This window comes from Heloderma suspectum, chromosome 13 (assembly GCF_057233095.1).
Source record: "Heloderma suspectum isolate Gila_16-S chromosome 13, 16-S_ref, whole genome shotgun sequence".
Taxonomy (NCBI): Eukaryota; Metazoa; Chordata; class Lepidosauria; order Squamata; family Helodermatidae; genus Heloderma; species Heloderma suspectum.
In genome coordinates, this window is record NC_139470.1 from 14,626,071 (window position 1) to 14,651,335 (window position 25,265).

At 43.8% G+C, this 25,265-nt stretch overlaps 1 protein-coding gene across 2 annotated transcripts in view; it reads left to right on the forward strand.

Annotated features, from left to right (window-relative positions):
* Positions 1 to 25,265, forward strand: part of FBRSL1 (fibrosin like 1) — a 965,642-nt gene that overhangs the window by 908,630 nt on the left and 31,747 nt on the right. For both annotated transcript variants that reach the window (XM_084819250.1, XM_084819251.1), the window contains 4 exons: positions 12,804 to 13,200; positions 14,388 to 14,641; positions 21,515 to 21,675; positions 24,773 to 24,823. In XM_084819250.1, coding sequence (XP_084675376.1) covers positions 12,804 to 13,200; positions 14,388 to 14,641; positions 21,515 to 21,675; positions 24,773 to 24,823 — 863 coding nt within the window. The remainder of the gene's footprint in view (positions 1 to 12,803; positions 13,201 to 14,387; positions 14,642 to 21,514; positions 21,676 to 24,772; positions 24,824 to 25,265) is intronic.

The window sequence follows — 25,265 nt, forward strand, 5'->3', positions numbered from 1 at the left end:
CGTTGCTGCCTCCTGAACAATGTTACGGACCTCCGTCCATAGTTCCTCGGGCACTCTGTCTGTCAGGTCTAATCCCTGAAATCTATTCCTCACCTCCACTGTATATTCAAAAGGGATATGATTGAGGTCATACCTGAATGGTTTCGTGGTTTTCCCTACGTTCTTGAACAAAAAAAACCTTGTTTGTTTTTAGATGGTGCAGATGACTGTTATAGCAGACACCATCTTAGAAGTTGCTCCTGCCATCTGCAGATTACTTACATTACAAATAATTAACATTTTAAAACATAAATGTTTTGCCCAGTGTCTTTTTAGTTAATTTGAAAGGGTTTTAATCGATTTACCAGTGAGTCAATTGACAGTTGCAACCCTTGTTTAAAAGCTGGTGTGTGTCTGCAGTGATGAACTTCAAGCCAAATGCGCTTGTGTAGTTCCATTTAAAGGAGTGGTACAATTCTCAAGTATATAGCATTTTGAAGCATGCAGACTCAATGGGCAGTATCCAGCAGTGTCATTCTGCAGACTCAAATAGCACCAGCAGAGCTCCGCTGAATGTTTCCATTGTGCAAACATTTGCCCATTACTGGAGATATGCACAATGCGTTGCAGTATGGGTTGCGCAGGAGTTATGAACAACACATTGCATAAGAGTTACACACAATGCATTGCACTATGGGTTGCATGGTAGTTATGCGCAAACACTTGCGCAACCATGCTTGCGCAAACGTCACTTTAGTTGGATTCTTCTCTTGCTCATAGTTCAGAACCTAATTTCCACTAGCACAACATCATTTCCGCTAACGGAATGACACAGTTCGATACTGTCCAATATCCTAAGTGACTTACCTGATTTTGGCAGTTGTTTTGGAAACCAATATGGGGAAGTGGCTAAGGGGTTGAAAAATGGAGGTTTAAATTGTACTCAGCTCAGCTATTCAGCTTCCTGGGGGGCCTTGGACAAATTACACTCTCTCAGCCTAACCCACCTCAAAGGATACTGCTCTGAGCTCCTTGGAGGAAGGGCAGGATGCAGATGTAACAAGAGGTAAATGGTGGGTTCTTTTGCATCACACCATGCTGTGCAAAAGTCTTGAAATTATTTTGCTTCAAAACTGGGGTGCTTCCAAGGAAGAAGAAAAAGATGGACTTGGAGGCAAATTCCAAGGACCAAGCCGCCAGGACTTTGCCAGAGTTTCTTTCCTCCAGAAGCTTGAAGGCTTGTTATAGCCCCAGTGTACAGCAATATAGCAGGTTAAATGACTTGGGCACCACAGTTTATTAAAACTGGCAAGTGCTCGCTCCAGTTCTTTTCCTGATAGTCAAGGCTGTCGGAGAGAATAATTGACAGTGGCAGCTGTTCTGAGGGTGTTTTAGATTGTTGCAAGACGATTTGACTTGACAGACAGCTCTGTACAAATGAACTGAAGTGATAGAGGCTGGATCCAAGTCGATTGAAGAAGGAACTTCCTGTCAAAAAAGAGCAAGCAAGAAAAAAATTGCTAAGGGAGTGACACTGAGAACCGAACAACTCCCTTTGCCCCAAATCTAGTTTCAGCTGTTCAGTTTTGAAAGTACAAGATGCTGAATTTTGTTTGATGCATTATCTGTTTTTCCAGTGGAAATACATATGTGATTTTAGAGTTCATGTGACAATATGCTCAAGTGTCCGTGTTTAGCAGGGATAGTCCCTCTTTTCTGGCACCTACGTATGGTAAATCAAAATCCCTATTTTGTCTCTGTTGGTGGGGGTTGTCTTTGGGGGAATGGCATTTTAAAAATTTTCATGTGTGTTGTTAATGGTGTCATTCTTTAGGGTTCACTCCCTTCCCAGGCTCTGTAGAAGTTAAACCTCTGAGGGGAAATGGATGTATCTTAACCTCTATGGCACATCCATGTCCACAAACCTGAGGTGTACTTGAAATTCTTGACAGCATATTGTAGACTGTTTGTTTGTTTTTCTCAAGTACAGCCAAAAAAGCAAATATCCTCTTTTTGTTTTGTAAGTCTCTGAGGAACAGGCTATTGTAAAATAAACAAATGTAGCATTAAGTAAGCAGAGTAGAGACCTTCAGCAATTTGTAACAGTGTGGGGAAGGGACTTGGGCCGTGCTTCATGATATTAGAATTGGGGTGCTACAAACATGTCTCCATTTTCATCTGTGTAATATTAGCTTATATGATGTACAACATATTATAGTAAAGAAGTCTATGTAGATTTTCAAGTATTTTTCTTGCGCTTCTACTTGAGAGAGAAGCTGATGAAAGCTTATGCAAATGCCTTTTCAAAGACATAATATGTACATTAAAGGTACACATATGGTAGGATATGAAGCAATGCAATTGAGTGGGTCTTCTCCAAAAGGCAGAGGAAGGGCTGAGAATGAAATCACAATTGCAGGGGCAAGTTTGACCTTTGGGGGGGGGGGTTGGCTCATGAGCACAGCACTGCATGTTTACTTGGATTGCTTTTCACGCACACAATGTGTATTCTTGAGCCATCTGTTGAAAGGCTGCTGTGAACCTGCCTTTCATGTTCAAGGTTATCTTTTTCAATCACCATTTGGAAGATTCACATGGTACAGAGTTATCTAAAAGGTCCTGATATTTGACTGATGGGCTGGTTGGCTGGTTGCTTGGGGTTCTTTTTTTTAAGAGAAGCAGAAAGATAGGGTGAGACCAGAGGTACTTTACCATTGATACGTAGAAGAGCAAATTATGGTGGCTGCAGGGTTTTGCACAGGGGTGAGATTAACAGGACCTGCCAAAATTCCCTCATCTATCAGAGCCATGCTCTGCTTTGCATCTTGTTACTAACCCTAAGGCAGAAGTTGCCACACACCACCAACCTCTGTCTGTCCCACACATTAGCCCCCGTACTGATTTATCTACACCAGGGGTGGGCAACATGTGGCCCTCCAGAGGTTTTGGCCTATAATTCCCATCATCCCAAGTCAGCATAGTCAGTGGGGAAGGATCATGGGAGCTGAGGGCTAAAACATCTGGAGAGCCACGTGTTGCCCATCCCTGATGTGATGAGTCAGTAAGGGGGCTAATGTATGGGACAGGTATAGGTTGGTGGGGTATGGAGACTTCTGCCTTAGGGTAAGGGACCAGATGTAGATGTCTTTGAAAGACTTCTAGACCTGAAAAAATTCAAGAAAGCAGGGAAGCACAGTGAGGGGGATGGCGTAATTTCACATATTGATTTGAAAGAACTAGCCAAATCTTTGCCCATACATCTCTGGAGGAGGAGGCGGCGGAGACCAAGGGAAGAGTTGGTCATAAGAAAAACAGTGGCAGGAACACCTGACTGAGGGAAGGGCGAGTGCTTGCAGAAAAGGGTTGCTCTTTGCCCCACCCCCAAACCAAGACACCCAGAACCTAAGTAGATATCAAGCAGTGGGTGAGAGAGTCTGTTCTTGGGCAGACCCAAAACCATGCACGAGAAATTAGAAGAACAGGGACACTTAATAAATCACACAAAAAAAAAGGTTGCTATTGTTATGTCTACCGCTGGAAGGAATAGCTGGGGGAAAGAATGATGTACAAGAAAGTCTTTTTGCACTTGCACTAGAAGCGAAAAGTCAAAATGGTACATACATCCTTGCCCTCTCCTGCTTTGGAGTGGCATCTTTTCTTTAATGCAGAGGCTGGGGCTGGAGTTAGGAAAGTGGTGGCCCCCTCCAGAATCTCTTACCCAAGCAGCTGCTCTGTGTTGCATCCCCGCAAGAACAGTGTTGTACTCGCTGTTCTGCCTAAATGCAAATGGTTCTGGTGCTCCAGATGTCATATTATTTGAATGTTTCTCAAAACATCTCCAATGATTAAAATGAAAGTCTAAAAAAATACCAACGTATCTTGAGAAACAGAAGTGACTGCCATTCCTCCAGTGCACATTGAGAGGGGGAAATGTGCTGTTTTTGGCATTTTGTTGTGGAAGAATGGTGTTAAAATAAAATAAAAAGACACATTTTAAAGGAAAATTATATAAGGTTTCAGCATGCAACTAAACAGCCCAGCATATTCCATACATCAACAGAACATGTGAGAGAGGCAGTGTAGTGTAGCGGTTACAGACCCGGAGACCCGGGTCGTAGTCCCCACTCAGCCATGAAGCTCACTGGGTGGCTTTGGGCCAGTCACTGCCTCTCAGCCTAACTTGGCTCACAGAGTTGTTGTGAAGATAAAATGGAGAGAAGGGAGGAGGAGGGATATAAATATATGCAACAAATAAATATGAAGATGCCTTGCACTGAATCAAACCATTGGTCTATCCAGAACTGTATACTCTCACTGGAAGTAGCTATCCACAGCTTTAGTCTAAGGTCTGTCTCAGCTTCACTACCGAACAGCTGTACTACCTGTTAAACTGGAGATGCTGGGTAGTTCGTCCAGTTCAGACCCAAGTTCAGCATGTGGCATAGCAGACATCTGCTGGAGCCCATGGCCCAGCACTGTGAGGAGAGGTGCCGGGCCAGGTGACCAATGCCCCCACCATCTTTATCATCTCTAGTGCCTCTGGGACCCCACCTCCAGGGTCGTGGTCAGGGCCCCCATAGGCATTTGCAATAAAGATGCCTGCGGCTGCAGTTCCCTGGCTCAGTGCTTCTCTTCACAGTGCCAGGCTGAGTGTATTGCTGGGAGGCAGGAGCTATGCTGCTTTCATTACCCTGCTGCCTATCCCCACTCATGCCCTCCGCCCCCTGGTAAAGTTTAGGGGTCTCACCAGGGTGGTACTGAGGATACCTTGCCCCCCTCGGATCTGATGCTGACCTTGGTCTGGTTTAGTATGACCTTTAGTATTCACACTAGTATTTCTTTATAATAAGGTACAATGGGTCAAGATCTATAAATACTTATCTCAAGGTCCTCTTGTATGGGAGGCTGTCTCATAGAATGGACAGCGGTCACGTTACAGTATACTTTTATCTTGGGTTATTCAATACTAGTATCAATCTAAACTATTATCATATGTGTGCTTTGGCTACAGTAGTATTAAAGAAGGGGGAAAGGGTCATTCGTATGTCTTTATTTCCTTAACACATAGTGAGTTGCATTGGCCGAAGGGTCGCAGGCACTGTAGTGCAGTATATATATGCCTCTTAACCTTAAATGTACAAACCAAGTTAATTGATTCTTGGAGGGGGCAAGACAATAATTAGTGTTCCCTTCCTATAGCTGCATCAGTCTGAGCACTAAGTAGAAGAACAGAAGCTAAACTGTGAATGGTAATGGTTTTCCATTACATCAGCTTGTCAGCAATTTGGCTTATTATTTTTATAGCACAAGTCTGTGCATCTGTACTCAGTGGGACATACTTCTGAGTATAGATGCACAGTGATGCTTACTTTCAAGTTACATGAACCGTTACTGCACCTTGATAACTGCAGAATAGATAGCAACTATGTAAGGATAACCATAGGAACATAGGAAGCAGCTTTATACAGAGACCATTTAGCTCAATATTGCCTATACTGATCGGCAGCCAGGATTCCTGACTTTAATCTTTCCTAGCACTACCTGAAGATGCCAGGGATTGAACCTGGGAACTGTTGCATGCAATGCCCATGTGCTACTACTGAGCTATGCCTCTACCTAACAAAACCTGGAGCAAATGTCAGTAGAAGGCAATGCACGTGCTGTTTTGGCCTCTCTGCACATGTTTTATTTGTACGAACATATTTCTTTACCAACACTAGAGAGAGAGAAAAGACAGCAAATGCAAGGAAGGCATCACTTTTCCTCTTCTCAAGAAACAAAAGACGAAAAGGCCAGGCTAGATTTGTTTCTTTCCTGTCATGTCTTTATATACAGCAATGAGCAGATTGTGTTCAACTACGAGCATCTCCAAATAAGCAAAGGAGGCAGGGCAGCAGGTCTGGAAGCAATTTGCCCCGAGTGCTGTTTGTATAACCCAGCAACTGTTTGTAGGAGTCCTCAAAGAGCAGCCTTTGTAGACTTTAATCTCTTGCGCTTGAGCAACACTTAATCAACTTGGAAGCAAAGTCTTCTAACAGAACAGGTTTAATTTGTGTCAGAGACTTCTCTCTCTCTCTCTCTCTCTGCCTGGTATGTGTGCACCTTCATGTTGGTGCATATTGGTTAAGTGAGGCAGGAGAGAGTGCCCTAGGAAGAGCTGGTCTCCCCTAAACATCCTTTAAAATTTTAGAGGCAATTTTAAATACCCAAGTTAATTTCTCACCTGCTTCACTCAGCAGTTTTTCTTTAGACTCAACAAAGCCCTGAATAATTTGCTTCCTGTTCAGAAATCAATGTTAACAGGCTAGCCAGCATCTATCCCTCCTAAATCTGTGGCAACTTCAATCAGAGTTACTAAGAACTTGCTCACAACTCAAAGATTGGATATGGGTTGAGTATGGGTCGTTGTTGAAGCATGGGTTGTCGTTACGTGTAAACCTGTACTGTGGTTTAACTGTGTGTTGTTAACCGCGAACAATCCAAGAACCAAACCCATGAATTGTTGGGATGTGAATTCTTGGTTGTTTGTAGTTCACAATGCATAGTTAAACCATAGTGCAATAACACAATAAACAATAACCCATGATTCAACAACAGCCTATGATTCAATATGCTCAACCCACACTCTGGCTTGTCGTTATGTGCGAACTAGCCTAAATGTCCTTGAATATACTAGCATAACCTCCTTTGTGCGCTTCTAAGTTAGGTTCATGATTTGTATTCATTATTTAAATGTGCACTTTTTGTTTGGACAAGTCAAGCCAAGGACCTTCCTTTTAGGTCTCTTTGCAAAAGCATTGGGCCTCCCTATATTGAGCTAGATGGACTAAAGGTCTGACTTGGTATGAGGCAGCTTCCTATATTCCTATGTTTATAGGCAATTGCAAGAGAGGGCACGCACTCTTCTTACACTCATGCAGCCCAGATTTATGCATACTTTATTGGGTCAAGCCATAGATTGGCAGCAGACCTTCTCCCATCTGTTAATGCAATGATGGTAGCTTGGTACAGCTGGTAGCAAAAGGTATTTTGATTATTTTGATTACAGTTGTATCCCTGTCTTCTGAGGAGCGCAGAGTGGCTTACACATGGTCCCAGGCAATCTGTTATCCAGGCAGTTTACAGGACCGTACCTGCTAAGCTTCATCCACAGAGCTGTATTCCATCTGACCCTCTCCAGAAGCTGAAATTTCCCATGGATGCCCTTCTCTGGGTTTCCTCACTTCTGGAGCTTAGATGGATAGCAGTCAGGGATACAGCCTTTTCTATGATTGCACTTGATTTACAAAATTCCCTTCCAACAGATTCTCTGGTGCATTCTCTACCTAAATCTGACGCATTTACCTGGGCTTTTGGCCATCTGATTTAACTTCTGCCTCGGTTGCTTCCTTCTTTTGTTTCACTATACTTATCGATTCAGCCACCTTATTGGTTTGGTTTGGGCAGCTGCTACAGTTTATTTAAATACTGCATTTTAATGTCTTGTCCCTTTTAAAACTCCCTGGAAAAGACCCTGATGCTGGGAAAGATTGAAGGCAAAAGGAGAAGGGGACAGCAGAGGATGAGATGGCTAGATAGCATCACCAATGTAATGAATATGAATTTGAGCACACTCCGGGAAAGAGCGGAGGACAGGAAGGCCTGGCGTGCTATGGTCCATGGGGTCACGAAGAGTCAGACACGACTTAACGACTGAACAACAACAACATTCATACATCTTACCTGCCGCTTTATTCTTATTCTTATTGACTGTCTCCCTCACCATAGTCCCACTACACTTCCCTTTTTTTGTATGGGTTGATGCCTGGCTCTCATGTCACCTCCTTCTTTCATATCCCATGCTGCTGCCTTTCCCAATGCTGCTGTTGATATTTCAGCCTTGTCCAGGAAATAAGAGGAAAGCACATCCTATAAATTATGATCACTAGGCACCCTTTTCAAGGCTACAACCCAGGACACACGTCCCATTCATCCTGTGGATGAAATGGCCTTGGATGCCATTCTTCTCCGATTTGTAAAGTGAGAATTATAGCCCTTCTCTGCCTCAGAGGAATGTCACAAGGACAAATGCATTAATGATTTTAAAGTGTTCAGATGTTGCAATAAAAAGAGGCAGGATCATGCAAGAGTGTGTGATGGATACCTTGAGGGCTGAGATACACAAGTGTTTCTATAATGAGATAATATTATGCTCTTTGTTATGGAACATTCGGTCCTTCCATTGCCTACCTACTATGTCACTATTCACCCTACTAATCTTAACAAGTTATTTCTTGATAAAAGTATTGTGGGGGGTTTGGTTAGAAAACAAGTAAAGTTGGCATGCTGAAAAGGGGGTAAAATTGTGTCTGGTTTGGAGGAGGGGGAAATGGTCAATGCAATCTAGCCTTCATTGTAGCTCAGCTGAGACACAAATCACTGTAAATGTCAGAAGCTCTGTGAAGGAAAGAGCTGATCTGATGTGAGTTCAGCTTTAATTAAGGTTGAAATATTGGAGCTGACTGTTGAGTCTTAGGCAAATTGGCTCAGCCTGTTATCATGAGGCATGAAAATTAACTACTCTAGAACTTGGTAAAAATAAACACATTTCTGTCATTGGAATGTTCCAGCATAGGGTGGTGAATCTCATGCTTGTTTATATTGGGGGCAGAGGTCAATGATGTAGAATTTGTGCAATGAGATGCTAGGGGGTGGACCTACAACTCGTATTTCTGAAAGCCCAGAGGAAATCTGACACAGTCAATCATTGTTTGTGTAGTTCCAGAAAATAAGAGATGAGAAAACATGGGGTGATTGAATTTTATTCAGCATCTGTTGGTGAAAATGTATTTTGCGAAAGTGGTTGTCACGTAAGCCCCCAAAGAAACCAAATAAGGGTCATGATGGGAAATAGATTGTTTCCCCATTATGGCTCTACATTGCAAATGTTGGGATACAAAGCTGAATTTCAGGGATGAGAAAGGATTTGTTAGCCCTGCACCTCCTAAGCCAATCAAGACCCAAAGACCCAGTTCACACGTAATGTGAGTGAGCGTGCTGCCTCCTGCCTGCTTCCACTTTGCATCTGGTTTAGTAAACAACCCAGGGTTATTTGGTGTGACGTGCAAACCCAGAACTCTGGCTTGTTGAGAGGGAAACAACCCAGAGTTTTAGCCCAACAACAAACCATGGTTCCAGGTTCATTCCTGGGTTGTTTTCTAAACCGGATGCAGAGTGGAAGCAGCGTGTGGGAAGCAGTGTGTGCACGCCCACAAAGCCCCAACAACCCATGGGTTAAAATTACAAACTGGTTAATACTGTCATCTCTTGTTGAAATTGTGCATAGTTCCTTAATGAGGGCCACCACATACTTGGAAACGCTTGCCCTGTAGCTATAGGGATGTTCTAATAGTAGTTTTGGCAGTAACTTGCTAGTACCAGTTCTAGTGAGGATGATGTACCCCTGAATTGAGCATTATTTCTGAACCTTTTTGAGAACTCAAAACTTTCATTTGGACATGTAGGCAGCATCTTATTGTACCACTGTAGTAAACCACAATTGCACAGTCAAGGAAATCAGCGTAAAGGTGGATTTACACATGTGTCAATCATATGTAGTGCCATGGGTTTTGCAGTGTGTGAGAGCCCCCTTATATGTTCAAGGCTATATCTGATGAGGGCTCTTTCTAGTAATGTACGGAGAGGATAGTGAAAAGCAATCAGTCTTTTTTTGGTAGTCTGGTATCCATGTGCATAAAAGAGCATCTTCCCATATGTCCCTGTATACATGGTAAGGACATCATGGGTAAGGGATTCAAGCTCTTTTCTTGGAGTATGCTAGTGGTATATTCATGATTCTGCTAATGACAAAGAAATGTTCTAGCTGATCTACTCTGCCCCCACTTTCATTACATTTGAAATGTTTCCTACCACACTGGAGTTCGCATTTGTCAAATTAGTTTAACCAGAAGTACTACAATGTTTTTCTTTTTTAGAATTGTTAGAAATTGTTAAATAGAAGCTTTGCTTTGCTCAGTTGCTGGATTGTTGGGGCTTAAATGTCTAAACGAAGAGATGCAGGGCACAATCCTGTTTAGCAAGGAGTTGTGTTCCCTGCTCCCTGTCTAATCCCAGAAGTGTTATGAAGGGAAGGCCATAGCTTGGTAAAGCGCATGCTTCCCATGCAGAAGGTACCATATTAAATCTGGAGAGACAATACTGAGCTAGATGGGCCAATGGTATAAGGCAGCTTCCTATATATTAGAGTTGGCTGTGTGTATCAAATAATGATGAAAAGGCCTTTCAACATGCTCAGAAACTCTTTAATGTAGCTTTACTTGTCCAAGGACTGTATCACATCAGTGAAAATAATTTATCAATTTCCCATGTAGAGTCGCTAACAGCTCTTTTATGTTTGCTAAATGTCTGCACTGATGGTTGCAACTGCTTTGTGCAGCGGTGTTAGCCGCCTTGAGCATACTAATGAAAAGGCGGGATATAAATTTAATGAATGAAATGAAGTTTATCATAGTTCAGGAAACAAAGTATAGTCCTCAGGCAGCAACCCTTCTCTGTAACTAACTACAGGATGTGACAAAGATACGGGAGGGCCTTGGCTGCTGTTGAATGGCCCCACCGAGTTGCAGCACCCTAATATCTGTGAGTATAGAGTGCAGGATTGTACCCTTAGCAAATTTCAGAAAGACGTTACATTAACAATAAAGCAGAAATGCTGTCTGAATATTTCTCAGGAGACCATGTTACTGGTAGCTTCAAAGGACTTTCTGTTACAGCTGTTGGCATGCTTCTGTGGTCCCCAAAGCATTAGAGATTATTAAGGCAATATTGTTGCTCATGGCTGCTCTCCTTGTACAGCACCACGCAATCCTGGATAGCATAATTCCCAAACCACCTAAATATCACCATGGAATTTTAATGAATAATTTGATATTAGTTTTAGCCTTCGAACTCTTGGATCCAGTAGTTCTTGCTGAGGTGAGAAAACTGTGTCTGGACTTCAGACTGCCGGTGGGGGCTCATAGGACTGAATGTTCAACCATACAAAGACAAATTGCTGCATATAGAAAAGCAGTGAGGTGTTCTAGAATTGCCATTTCCTTGACATGCTAGTTTTCTAAGTGCAGGGATTTGTTTGTTTGTTTGTTTATTTGTATGGGAGGAAGACTGCTGCAATTGAACAAACTTGTCCTTGTTAACAGAGGAACCTTCAGTCACATGAATCCCCTTACTGCAGTCTCAGGTGGAGCAGCCCAGACCAAGGTTTACCACCTCAGCAAGAACTAGGCCATGATCCCATTCATCCTCACCACAGATGTAAGGGGTCTGTGGACCACAAAATTAAGGGTGGGTTATTTTAATTCCTATTTTATTTTAATTCTCAGCGGAATTAAGGCTGAGCAAGAGTGACTATAACAAAGCCCCCAACAGGTCCTTCGCTTATGGAGGAGTCCAGTTATGCTTCAACCCTCTATTCACTGAGGTGGTTGGGCTCATTGAGCTCTTAGCTCAGTAGGTGTTTGTTTATGTCAAGAAAAATCTTTGGTGAACAGAATATATTTATGTACCTGCTAGTTATTTTTTACCATACAGTGGAGATGTTGATATTATATACAGATACTTAAAAGGGGGCTTTTAGAGGAACAATGGAACAAAAAGTGTCCTTGGTGCCATTCATTTTTATCACCTAGACAAGAACTGTACACTTCGATAAATGGACTTTATTGGTGGATGCAAAATTGCAAGGTAAATGTGTGTATCATTAACACTGACACTCTGTATAATGGTAGTCATCTGGAAGAGCAGTAGGGCATCCTTGGTGCTTATACTACATTTTGTAATACATACTTACAAAGTGACCCATTTCCACATGGCTCTTGTCTAGCATCTCCACTGAAATCTGCTTAAAAAGGAATTTGGAGTGGGTCGTCTGGGTGGGGGGGAAGGTGTCATCCAAGTGGAATTTGAAGAAGAATGATGATATGAACTTCACTGGGAAGTTGATGACAATTACTTCTGGAGAATTTGAACGTGGTGATGTGGGGAAATGGACTGTGTATGTATTTGTGTGTGTATATATATTATACACACCCACAATACAGATTAAATAAACACAAACAACAGTATATGTGAATTATAGCAATTATGCCTTCTAATGGAGAGCCATTCAGATTTTTTAAAAGGGAAGAATAATCACTAAACAGAGGATCCAATTTAGAATCAGTCATCAGAATTACCATCTAGATCTACAGTCTGTTTGGCGTAATTGGTATCCCTACTATATCACATTGAACATTTTTTGTCTTACATTCTCAAACGGATTGGTTCTGTTCCAATATTTAAGAAATAGATACCAATCTTCTAATGAAACTCTTATTATTTTAACCCATCCTGGGTTCTTTTACAGTAAGTGAGTTTACATGCAAATCCCCTCTGCCACAATTCTCTCTGCCATGCTTTCTACTGAGGGAAGAATTTGCTTTTCTCAGTTGCTTGGAGCTGTGCAATCTAGCTCCCAAAGGGTACATCTCAGAGAAGGCTCCCCAGCTGACCTGCGGGAAACCTGAGCTAGCCTCCTGTTATATACCTCGAGAAGCAGCAAGGAATGTTGTGATGGAACAAAAACCTCATGGAAAAACCAGCAATGTGAATCCAATATTGCATGCCCCAAGCCTTCATGGTGGGTTTGGCTTTACAATAACAAGGTGCTGCTGGACAACAAGCTGGAATCCTTTCCACCTTCCTTCTGGCTCAGTATGCAAATAACGAAGCACATTTTCCGGGTGTCTTGCCATGTAAGTTTTGCCTTATCTTTCTTGTTCTTGAAGGTCCAGCCTCGAATGACAAAGCCGAAGCGAAAGCAGGAAGCATCCCCAAGGTGTCCGGGCTGGAGCGCAGCCAGGAACTGAACACTGACGTGCCCTTTGTGCTGCCGCTCCACAGCCCCCCGCCAACCACTACCATAGTGACTTCCAACTCCTCCGCGCCCACATCAAGTGCTCGGGCAAGCCCGCTGTTGAAAAAAGAGCCATTGATCTCAGCACCAGCACCGCCAAGGCTCACCCCTCAGCCGCAGCCTCGGCCTCAATCGCAGCCTCAGCCTCGGCCTCAGTCGCAGCCTCAGCTACTGCCTGAGCTTCGGACGCAGCCTCCAAGCCACATCCCCACTCCCCTCAGTTACCAAGTGCATCATCAGGTGGCCCACAACGGACTCAATAACATCAGGTGAGTAAGCTCGTGTTCATTCAGTGCTCTGCTGTCCGTAATCCTCTAGTAGGTATCGCAGTTTGAATCAAGGCCGGCGTCAAACGTCGGCAAGGTTGGGCGCTTGCTGAGGACCCACACCGCAGCCAGGGGCATGTCGAAAAGAGTACCTCCTCTTCACCACTGCAGCCTGCTTGCTCACCTGCCTCTCGCTCTGGCCCAGACAAGAAGGAAGAGAAGGTGGTCAGAAGGAAGAAACAGTAATTGCCACGGCCTGCTTGCTCCCTGGCTCTCTGCCCGTCAAGCAGGCAAGTGGGAGCGATGATGAGGAAGAGGAGGAAGAGCAGCCGGCGACCAGGGTGGTGAGAAGTAGACTTATCGAGGAAGGGAGCCCACTGAAGGTGTCTTAAAAAACCTGGAGCCGGCATTGGTCTGAACGATTAGAATGATTTTCAAACCCTGTCCCCCACCAGTTCATTTCAAAAAGCCATCAAGAGTTTTCTGAGCATTCCTCAAGGGGGGGGGGGTTGTGAGCACTCAGATAGTTTTCACAAGGCCCTCCCTTCCCATGAGGGTTCTCCCTCTTCATTGCCAAAGAAAAGGCTCACACTTTAACCCTTGTGAAGAGGGCGGGGGTAGCTGGCAGGGACAGAGAGCGGTACGGATGTCATCTTGCACAGGTTTATTTAACCATGTTATCGACGCATCAGTTTGGCTCAGAAGTTGAAAGGTGAGAAAAAGAAGCCCTATATTGTGTTGTGATGAGGGACAGTGCCCATTCTGTTGATGTTTGCAAAAAGCTGTGCTAAACGGAAGGAAATGAGGAGGAGTTTGCAGTAGTCTTAGATGACAGGAGACTAGAACATCATTGCTGAAGGGTGTAGCAGAAGAAGAGGACGGAGGGGGTCTCAGACATGTTGATGTGGGGGGACAAGCCCAGTGATAGTCTTTGCAGAAATAAAACGTAATGTCATCCAAGGAATGCTATCCTAGCTCAGATTTGAATGCTCCTCCATAAATCCTCCAGTAGATGGGTTAATAGAATTTTAGCGAGTTTTGGTGAGACATTTTCACAAATGATTTAGTTATGGTGCAGAATGTCACTATAATTCTGCTCGGTTTCTAATGACACTGTCTCCTCCCTCCCTCCTTCCCTCCCCCCCTCTCTTTGTCTCTCTCCCCCCTCTGCCTTTTTTTTATTTCCACAGCAGAAGCAGCAGCGCCAGCAGTGCAACAAGCATTAGCCTCCCCAAACACCTCCCCCTCTCACCTCAGATCCCTCCCCATCATCCCTCCGGCCCAGCCTTACCCCTCTCCATCTCTAACCTCGCTGCTTCGCATTTCCCTCTCAGATCGCAGTCCCAACACCAGCACCATCCGGCCATGTTTGCTACCCCTCCTACGCTGCCACCTCCTCCAGCGTTACCCACCAATAGCCTTGTGATCCCAGGTCACCCCGCAGGTAGGTCCGACCATCTGTCTGGGTTCTCTATGGAGATATTGGGTCCCTTTCCCATGCATTGTACAATGGTCAGCCCGAGTATGTAGAGAAGGAGAGGCAAACTAAAATGCCAATTATCCACTGTGGTGGACTTTCAAAAGCAGCAGGAACCTTATTGTAATCGGCACGAGGCACTGAACTGGACCCCAAAGCCAAGTGGTGTCATATTGGCTCTTTTGAACCACCACCACCCTTTTTGAACTGGAGAATGTCCCCCCCCACCACTGGAGAATGTGATGAACTCGAGCTGCCATCAAAGGGGTCTTTATCCTCCAAACATTACAGAGGGTAAAGAGGAAGTTAATGAAAGGAAGACCTTCCAAATAGAAATGTTTCTCCTTCTGTTAACGTTTTAAAATTGTGTGTGAGTGTGTGTGTGTGTGTGTGTGAGAGAGAGAGAGAGAGAGAGAGAGAGAGGGCGGGGGGTGGCAGCAGTTAAAGTAGAAGTGGCTCAGAAATATGGAGGAAGAAATGGAATGGGATGAGGAACGAGAAACCTCCTTTCATAGGAACGTAGGAAGCTGTCTTCTACCAGGTCTGTTTGCCCATCTAGTACAGGATTGTATAAGAGCTGGCAATGATTCTCTAGGGTCTTAGGCAGGGACAGCTTTTTCCCGTTTCCTGCTACCTGATCCTTTTGGCAGGAGATGTCAGGGATTGAACCTGAGCCCTTCTACCTGCAAACATTGGCTCTTCTTCTGAGCTACGGCCCTTCCTTGAACAAAGCAGGGAAAAACTGATAGTCGAGGCTACTTCAAGAGAAAGAAAGATAGTCCTTTGTCTTTTCACCTTTATTCACTTTGGGCATATCTAAACATTTCCTGAGTCACAGGGCTGTTGCTGAAAATGATATGTCTGGGTTGAGCACTCCCCTTCTCCCCAATAGCGTGTGGTATCACTGATCCCGTAATGTCACATTTTCATGTTTTGCATTTCCCTGACTCCGCTCCATATCATTGGCTGCTACTGGCTGGGGCAGGGAAATACTCAACATGACAGCATCACAACACAGGGTAAGTGTCACGACACAGGGATGCCATTTTTGATTGCAGCCTCATGTTACACATAATACATGGTGGTGTTGGGTATACAACTTTCTCAAGAAACGCCCCCCCCCCTCCACTATCTTTACACACAGAGATTTTAGTTAAAATCTTCCCCAGCAAAAAACAATATGAGTGTTTCCATGTGTTTGCTATTTCAGCATCACACAAGAGAGTTGCAGTGCTTTTTGTAATAATCTTTTGAACGCAGAACAGTTCCAGGGGCGGGGGTAGGGAAAGAAGCAAATTATGGTTCAGTGATACCGTGAGACATTTCTGTCACTAACCTGGAGGGTGACAATTTCTATGTGGGACAGGCCTAAAAATGAAGCACAGCTGAGCAAGTAATACATTCCTACTAAGAACCCAGGATGGTGGACAGCAATCCTACCCACAAAAGGCGAATGTCACATCTTCATGTTTTGCGATAATGTTCTGTACCATTGTTTCAGCTGTGTGTCCCCCGTCCCCCATCCCCGTCCCCAGCATATCAGGACACTTGGCTTTCTGGTGGTGGAGAAAAACTTATTTTTTTCATCAACATTTGAGAGGTTCCCTGTATATCCTTAAATATACACACATTTCTGCTTCAGCCTGTAAAACACCCCCTTTATAGTTTTCCCATTAGCCTACAGCTGTTCTTGGGGCAGCTGGAGCCTTCTGTGGCGCTCTCACCCACTGGGCCCCCTTTTGATCTGGCATTTGACTCTGTAACTAACCCAGCAGGGATTAAAGCGGACACACATTTACACCAACATCCCCCTTCTGTTTCCTACGAAAGCCAGCTAACGTGAAAAGAGGCGGGGGCGGGGGGAATCTAACCACTGAAAGCAGTGATGCCTTCCATTTTGTCTCTGTATTACTCCTATCCCATTTGGAAAGTTCTTAATCTAAAGGGAAAGGGAAAAGGAACGGTCAGAGGAGCCCTTTAAATTGCTTTAGGCTGAACTGCTGTAGCTCCTATCATAAAAGAACAGGCCTCAGGAAAGCATGCTGCTGTTGTCTAAGGTTCCAGAGACTGGAGCTGGAGTGGTGTGTGCCAGGTCACCTCCTTCTTCCACAATTTCTTCCCATGTGTAAGGCAAAAAGAGACTTAGAAACATACTGGGAGGCACTGTTTAGCTAGGACAAAAATGGTGGAAATACCAACCATGGTTTGAAGACGGTTTGCAACCCATAGCTTGTGCTAACTGTGGTTTGTTGTTATGTCTGAATTTGACACACCACGGCCAGAGCCATTGCTCCACGTCAGGAGGCCACTACGCCATGGAAACAAGAGTAGCTTGTGCTAACTGTGGTTTGCTGTTATGTCTGAATTTGACACACCACGGCCAGAGCCATTGCTCGACGTCAGGAGGCCGCTACGCCATGGAAACAAGAGTGAACTCAGGAAATGAGAACTGAGCAGTTAGAAAATGAAAGCAGACAGGAAACTATAAACCATAGCTTGTCTGATATTTCCTGGACGTTCAAGACCATGGTCTGGGTTCTTAACTATGGTTGTAATACAAGTCATAGATTGGCATGATTTCTGAATTGAGCCTCTATCTGGGTCAGGCCATAGCTATTGGGGTCATATGCAGATCTAGACCAAGAGAGAGTGTTCTCCAGCTCAGGCTAGTGACTTGAGGTACACGCTGAAGAAATTAATGCCTGGAGTTCAGCAAGCAGAAAGCCTCATTACTTTGTTAATGAGGCAAGGGCAGAAAGCCTAATTCCTAATATTGATACCACACCTGATCAATCCAGAGACTTCACATTGGCCATTGTTGCCTTCCCCCATAAACTTCAGTTCATGTAGAGCGCTCTGAGCTTGCATATTCACAGGACCTCATGAGGTGAGCTCCCAGCCTCAGACCTTGACATCCCAGTTGAAGCCCATAGTCCCTGACACCAGATGTAGGAATCAGGAAGTTCAGATCTCACATCTGCTGTGAATGCATTCGGTTGCCATAGGCATGCCTCTCTCTCTTTGCACATCTGCAATACAAAGATAATAATACTAACCTTGTGTTAGAAAACTGTTGCAAGGATTATAACAAGATAATGTATTTGGGGAGTGACCACAGTGGCAGAGCATGGGATTTCCATGCATATGATCCCAGGTTCAATCCCTGGTATCTTCAGTTAAAAGGATCTGAGTGGTACATCATTTAGCACTGAGGCTACAACCCTTCCTCCAAACCGGATAGCAAGTGATGGGCAAGTTCTCTGTCTGAGAGCCTGGGAAGCTGCTGCCAATCAGAGTAAACTGTACTGGGCTAGATGGACACATACTGGAGACCAGGAGTAAGCAACCTGGTGCCCTCCGGATGTTGTGGACTACAACTCCCACAATCCCTGACCATTGGCCATGCTGGCTAGGGCTTATGGGGGTTGTACTCTAGAGAACTGCAGGTTGCCTACCCGTGGTGTAGGCTGAAATAAGGCAGCTTCCTACATTCCTATGTGAAGCACTTCAAACACTCTAAACTGCAGTATAAGTTAAGTATTGAATTACTATCCACTCAGCATTTGAATTGGCTTGTAACGCTCTCTGGGGCCTCAATGGCACAACATCATGGCAGTTGTGTAAGTTATGGAGAATCGCTGATGTGACTGTGGAATATTCTCCTTTTTGGCAAATAGGGAGGCAGCCTTTGAGTGCACTAGCCCACTCTACAGCTGCTTGTGTGCCAGCCTCACTGAACTGCAGCAAATATGTGCCGACTGAGATGAAAACTCGCTTGGCCCGCCTGCCATGTTGCATTCCTATTACAGCCTCTCTGCTTAAGTGCTTTGCTACTGCAGTTGCTCCTTTCTGTGCCCCTTAGACACTCACTTTTTGTTCTCTGTGCCGATAGAGATGAAGCTGCTATGTCATACTGAAGTATGAAGTCAGCTGCATATCCACCAGGCTGGCTTCAAGTCTTTTAAAGAAACCAGATACCGAGTAACTCTGCAGCTGCCAACTTTTAAATCCATTGCTCTTCCCCGTCTGCCCCACTCCAAGAAAACACAAAGTGGATTACCTTGATACTAACAGAAGGATCCAGTTTCTTAAGTCAGGCCTGATTTCTCCTCACCCCCATTTTTCCAAAGAAGTTCATCAACAACAACAATGCACTCAGGGTTAAACTTGAAATGAGCCCACTCCAGTCACATATAAAGTGTGGGACGTGGGGAGAGACGTTGACTGGTTTATGACTGACCTCCTCGTGGTCCCATCCCCCCTCCCAGGCAATTTTCACCTCAGCTGGACTTGTCTAGGAGAAAAGCACTTGGAGGGAGAGGCTTGCAGGGAGGGGGAGGTAGGTTAGTGCAGGGAAGGTTCAGTTCTCCGCATCCGCCAATCCTTTGTGATCTACAAATCAAAAATATATACATGCTTGAGGGATACCTGCGTTTCAGTTTTTCTCTAGGGGTGCAATCGTACCCATGTTTAGACAGAAAAATACTCCAACAATTCCCAGCATGCTCCACCCAGCCATGCTGGGAGTTGTGGGACGCTTTTCCTTCTGAACATGCATAGGATTGCACCCTAAAGCTGGCTGGGGAATGCAGGGAGTTGTAGGACTTTGTTCTGTCTAAACATGCATAGGATTGCACCCTGAATAGGTTAGATCTCGATTATAAATATTTATGGTGTTTTTATAGCTTAATCATAAGATTGAATAGGCTTTCTCCTGACTATTCTGTCACAATTTACAATGATCACTGTTTGTTATTAGTGGTAAATAATCTTGGAAGGGACCCTTCACTGCAGCTACTCTCAGAAACTTAGAAGTCAAACTTTTTAGTATTTGAGTGGTATTTTAACACAAACCACAAGTGTATTGTTACTGTCATATAGATGTACGGGGCGGGGAGTGGTTAGAAAGTAGTAGCCCCTGGCCCAACAGCACACACATTGCCCATTATTCCTCTTTTGCCCTCCATGGACCCATGTAAACCTAATCCTGCAAATCATTCTAATTGTATTGGAAGTAATAGGAGCTGAAAGTTCTCTGAACCGTAAAGGATTATTTGTTGTGTCAGGTTCCCTTTTTAGAAAAAAATGCAGCCAAGAAGATCCATCAATAGCTGTTAGTCAGGAAAATTGGGGTGGGGATGGGTGGGGGGTTGCAACACAAAGGTGGGCCTGGCTTTGCGGGAACTGTGTTGCTTTAGCATAACAACCCTTTAGTTTGCCTTTAGCTCCTCTTTTCATGGAAGTGAAATTAAAAGCAAGGCAGCAGTAAAAGTCCCACCTCCTAATTTCTGAACTGTTTGGGAAAACGTTTTCTAAGTAGGATCCTCAATACCCCCTTGCTAGAGAGCCCCTGCCCACCAATATACAGGATGAGTCCTTCCTTTCTAGGAAGAATCTAAATACTATGGCAAATTTGTTATGTTACATGGAGAGAATAGGAGCTGAAAATGTTGGTAAAGGAATAATAGAGAAGTTGCTAAGAAGGTGGGTATGAATTTCAGTGGTATGTCTTTTAAATCTGAATCTTCTAAAATACTGATAGACCTTGCACTTGTTCAGATTTTGTAATCTGTTTTGGCATGTTCCTATAGTCCATATTCCCAAATGTGATGGATAAGAAAATATTAAAGATGGTCTCAAGAAGTAGTAGCTTTTATTTATTAAATTGTAATTTATATTATGCTTAAGACAAACCATATTTCTACTTCCAGATTGTTAAACAGGTTTTAAATTACATTTCAAACAGTCAAAAGCTAGGCAGTTAAGGGTGCAATCCTATGTATGTTTAGACAGAAATAAATCCTACAACTCCCACCATCCCCCTGTGAGCCATGGGGATGCTGGGAGCTGTAGGACTTATTTCTATTTAAACATGCATAGGATTGCACCCTGACTTAAATGTCTTTAATTAATTGACATCCTATGTGTTAATTGGGGATATCCAAATTGCTTATGACATATTACTCAATATAATACCTGACTTTTTACCTGGAGCAACTTACCTGTGGGGAGAGATGCCACATAACAGCAGCCTGCAGTTGTAGGGACCAGGAAGAAAGCTATGGCAGGCCTGGGTGCTTACACTGGCATATAGTTTACTATTAACCAAAGAGAGGCCTTTGCATTGCTCACAAGCTTACTACAAGAGAAACAGGTCTCCTGGCGAAACTAGTTGCATGTTAACATTTCAACAATATTGTAGATATAGGAGTAATTTGGTTTCTAACCTCATGGCCGAGGGACATTCAAATTTCAAACTATTACCCATAACCTGGAAGACTGTTTCAGTGTTTTTGTTTTAATGCGTTTTCTGTAATTTGAAATGTTTTGTGACGTGAAGGATGGAGTGACAATCAAATAAAGGAACAAAAATACAGGTTCTTTGTTTTTGATTTTAAAGAAGGGGCCACGTTTGTATTTATGATTGTACGTGTGCGTGCCGCGCATGTGTGTGGTTTAACATGATTCCTCTGCATTTTTCTCAGCCCGTTAATTCGTAGCAAAGGAACTCCGGGTGCCGTCCTGCACAAGTGACGATAGACTTGAGTGTTTTCCTTACATGGAGATTATATACATTTAGGGGAAATGTAGTGCTTGAAATGCCTCTAAATGTAGAGTTCGAAAGTTGGTGGGGTGGGAAAAAAAGATGGGAACGTTTTGGGGGGGCTTTTCTCCGAACCCTGAACTGTTCTTTAATAAATAAATAAATAAATAAATAAATAAATGCTATCATCAGTGTTTCTTTGGGCTGGGAGGAGGGCATGGGGTGGGACAGCTTGTTGATAACGCCCCAGTATGTTTTCTGCTGTGATGACTCATGGTGTTCTTTCTTGTCTTTAGATACCAGCCTGTTGATATCATTCAACCAACCAATCATGTATTGCCAGCCTCATTCGGGGATTCTGATTGGTACTTTGTCACAGGCCTCTCTCTTACCTCCACCAATGAGTCCTCACGTAGAAAACCACCACAGCATGACCTGCAGAAACAGGGAATGCCAGGTGAATATCTTGACTCTTCTACTTTTTACATCTTTGTGAAACTCACAGACTGTTGTGCCCTTGTGTCTTCCCCCCCTTCTCTCTCTCTCTCTCTCTCCCGCCCCCCCTTCCCCCCCTTCTAGATCACGAGCTGCTCAGGCAAGAGCTGAACAGTCGGTTTTTGGCTCAGAGTTCGGACAGGGCTGGTGCCTCTCTTGGCCCAGTGCCGCTGCTGAGGGCGGAGTTCCACCAGCACCAACACACCCACCAGCACCAACACACCCACCAGCACACATTTACTCCTTTTCCTTCCAGCTTGCCCCAGATGCCGCCCACTGCACCTTCCCCGGTGCATACCCCCTCCCAAAATGTGAGGATAAGTAGAAACCCTTCTGACCAATAAATCCTGCCTGCAACAATTCTTTTCAAGACAGGTCCGTCATTCCTCTTTCTTTTCTGTTAGCTTCCCATTCTAAGGACACAGTTATTAAAAGGATGGATCCAACGGCACCTTTTCAAAAATAATTTTTAATACATGATACACTTTTGTGGTTACATCCTACTACTGCTTCTCAAGGGGCCACATCTCAGTGTTATTTTTTCCAAACTTGCTACCAGGATCTGTTTCTAAGAGAATTGTATAACTTGTCATGAGGTATGGTCACAGAAGTCTCTTTTTTTCCTCTTATGCACTTCGGGCAGCTGACATCACAGCTTCTTGGCATATGTACTGAGAAGAGAACGTACTTGCATGATTATATATACCTCACATGCTTATTGCAACATTTTTAATCCTTACATTAAAAAAGTAACTTGAGAAAGAGCCCCACAGAGACAAACATGTCTTTCACTCTCAGGCAGGGTGGGATGTAAATATGTTACTACAGAGCATCAGAATGGGGAGAGCAGGAAGGGGCTTCGATGGCAAAACATGGATTGAGCACTTTGTCATAGACAAGAGACATACCCAGAAATTACCAGGACAACAGAATTTTTCAATACTGGATGTTACCTGCGGCCACATTTGTTTTTTCATTCTGCCTTCCATCTCACCATAATAATTTCCCTGTGCTGCTTGCTTTAAATATTCATTGCCGTCCAATGCAGTACCACCCACTTGTGGTTTTTGTGGATTTAATGTTTGACTGGGCAATTCAAGAAACAATAAATAGTTGTCTGTGTTTCTAACATTGACCATACTAAGTGCACGGTTTAATGTTTGTTTATGACGTGGGTGAGGGACTTCTTCAGGCATTTAGGTTGTTTTAAAATTTCCTCCCAGACAGGCCAGCTGGTAGGTTCATCTTGTTTTTGCATAATGCCATCCATCCACGGCAGAACGCTCCACCCACTTTACTCAAAATGTCAGAGCTACTCATTGGCTGGTCCAAAAAGGGTTTGTTTGATGGAATACTAAGGCTTTTAACAGGGCCCATATCTTGCAAAAACCAAACCAGCACCCTAGATTTGTCCATGCTTTTTGTCTTTCAGGTTTGGTTTACTACTTTTCCAATGCCTTTTTTCATGCAAGTCAACATTTATTTTTGGGACACTGCATAAAGCAGGATTCAACCTTTCCCCCTTTCTGGGGGAGCACACTCTTTTTCTCTTTTTTTTCCTCCTCTTTCACAAAGGAGCAAATGTTCCAAAGCAGTATTTTAGGCAAACTCATGGGAAATGACATTTCTTGCTTTTCTTTCCTGCTGTTGTTGACGGCATGTTCGTTTCTAATCCGCTTAACTGCAGAACAATGACAGCAATTTCTGCCACCCCACGTCCATCCCCAGGTGTTTCAGCACCATGCAAATACCTTCCCCTCTCCCCCCCCCCTTCTGCTTAAAGCAATCTCAGAAATTTTCCTTGAAGGCCTGGCATGTTGTTTAAGAATTCTGATATCTGATCTCGCTGAAAAAGCTCCCTTCCCGCCCACCCACGCCCTGTTGATGTCAGGCTAAAGAGTGAAAACAGCTTTGCCGCACCCTCTTTTGTTATGGTTGAGCTCCCATCTTCTTATATTCCACTAAATGGGTTTATTAATCCTAATGCCAGAGCGGGTGGCGTTGAAACCGCCAGCTGCATGTGTTTTAGTAATTTATGGTATTTACACTGGAGGGTACATGACTCCAGTAATAACTGTAATTAACACAATTGCAAATCTGCTCTCCTGTATGGAGGAGAGCGCACAACAACAGCTGGCTTGCTGAACGAGTGGCATTTCAAAGGGGTCATTGCTCACCATCCCATGCCCTCCCCCAACACATCTCCCTATTGCTTAAGGCTGGAATGCATACATTCTTCAAAGGGCATGGTAAGAATACTGATGGGGGCACAGGTCAGATGCATGGTGCTCTGAAATGCATTGCAAGGAGCTGAAATAACAGGACAGAGAATATGGGGGCAGGTCCACGGTGAATGGGTCTGTATAGCAACCTTGCCCGATGTTTGCTAGGTCCCTTTTCAAAGAGCTGGCTGAGTTGAGTTAGGATTGTATAATACAAATGAGCTGAGGGGGAGTGGTGGTGAGAGATAATTTGGGCTATATAGCATTCAGAGCAGAGCACTTCTGTGGATAAACTGTTGGGCCTGGATTAAATTCGGTGATGGATTCACAAGATGGCCTTCGAGCAAATCATGCAGATGCCTCTTGGACTGTTGAGAAGAAATAATAATAAGAGTGACCCCACAGGGCTGCTGTGAAGACAAATTGCAACAATCGCAAACCATTTTGTCTCACGTGAAAAAATACATAAAAATTAAATAGGAATGCCAACATGACCTGATGGCAGGACAAGAAACAAGATGTTCTGCTCTAGCTCATACAGCTGTAGTATGAAGTCTAACTTTTGGAAATAAATTAGGGCGTTGGCTGGCTTCTTGAGGAAAGACGTGGATGGTGGAGAAGATTTGTGCTAGTTGCCTGAGTTTGCTGCCTCACCGCTGCAGATTTACAGGTTTAAGAGGGCAGCCATGTGTGGAAAATACACAGGTGCTCTTTAAAGAACAAAACTAGTTATACAGTATGCTATGCTGTGAGAAGATGCTTCATTATGCTTAGACTGCATTCCAGTGCTGTAGAAAAGCAAACTCACTTTTTTTGCTGTTTCTCTTTTTCTTCCAGTTCGACAAGTACGCTCCCAAACTTGATAACCCTTATTTTCGACATTCCAACGTGAGTGGTTTTGTGGGTTCTGCTTTTTATGGCAGGATCATTCTGTGTTTGTACTTGCTGATGTTTTCTTTACGTGTGTTTGATTCAGCAAGTCATAGCTCTGTCTGACTTTATTTTAATGTCTGTGATTTTTTCCTCTAATTTTATTTTCATACTTAACATATTATAAACTAGAACAATAAAACAATAACATCCCTTTCTCTATGTCAAACATTTCCAGTTCATTCAATTTTTATTCAAAGCTTCTGTTCCAAATCCAGTCTTCATTGCTGTTTTGTGAGGCCTCTTTCTTGCAGAGGTTGTAAATCTGTGTCTAGACTGTACCATTTCTGATTGTAAATTGGGGCTCACGTGTCTGAATAATCCTGTATCCAAAAGCAAACTTCCCCTCATCTGTAACTCTCGAAAACACCCCACTGATAAGAAGCCATTGAAGCATTTA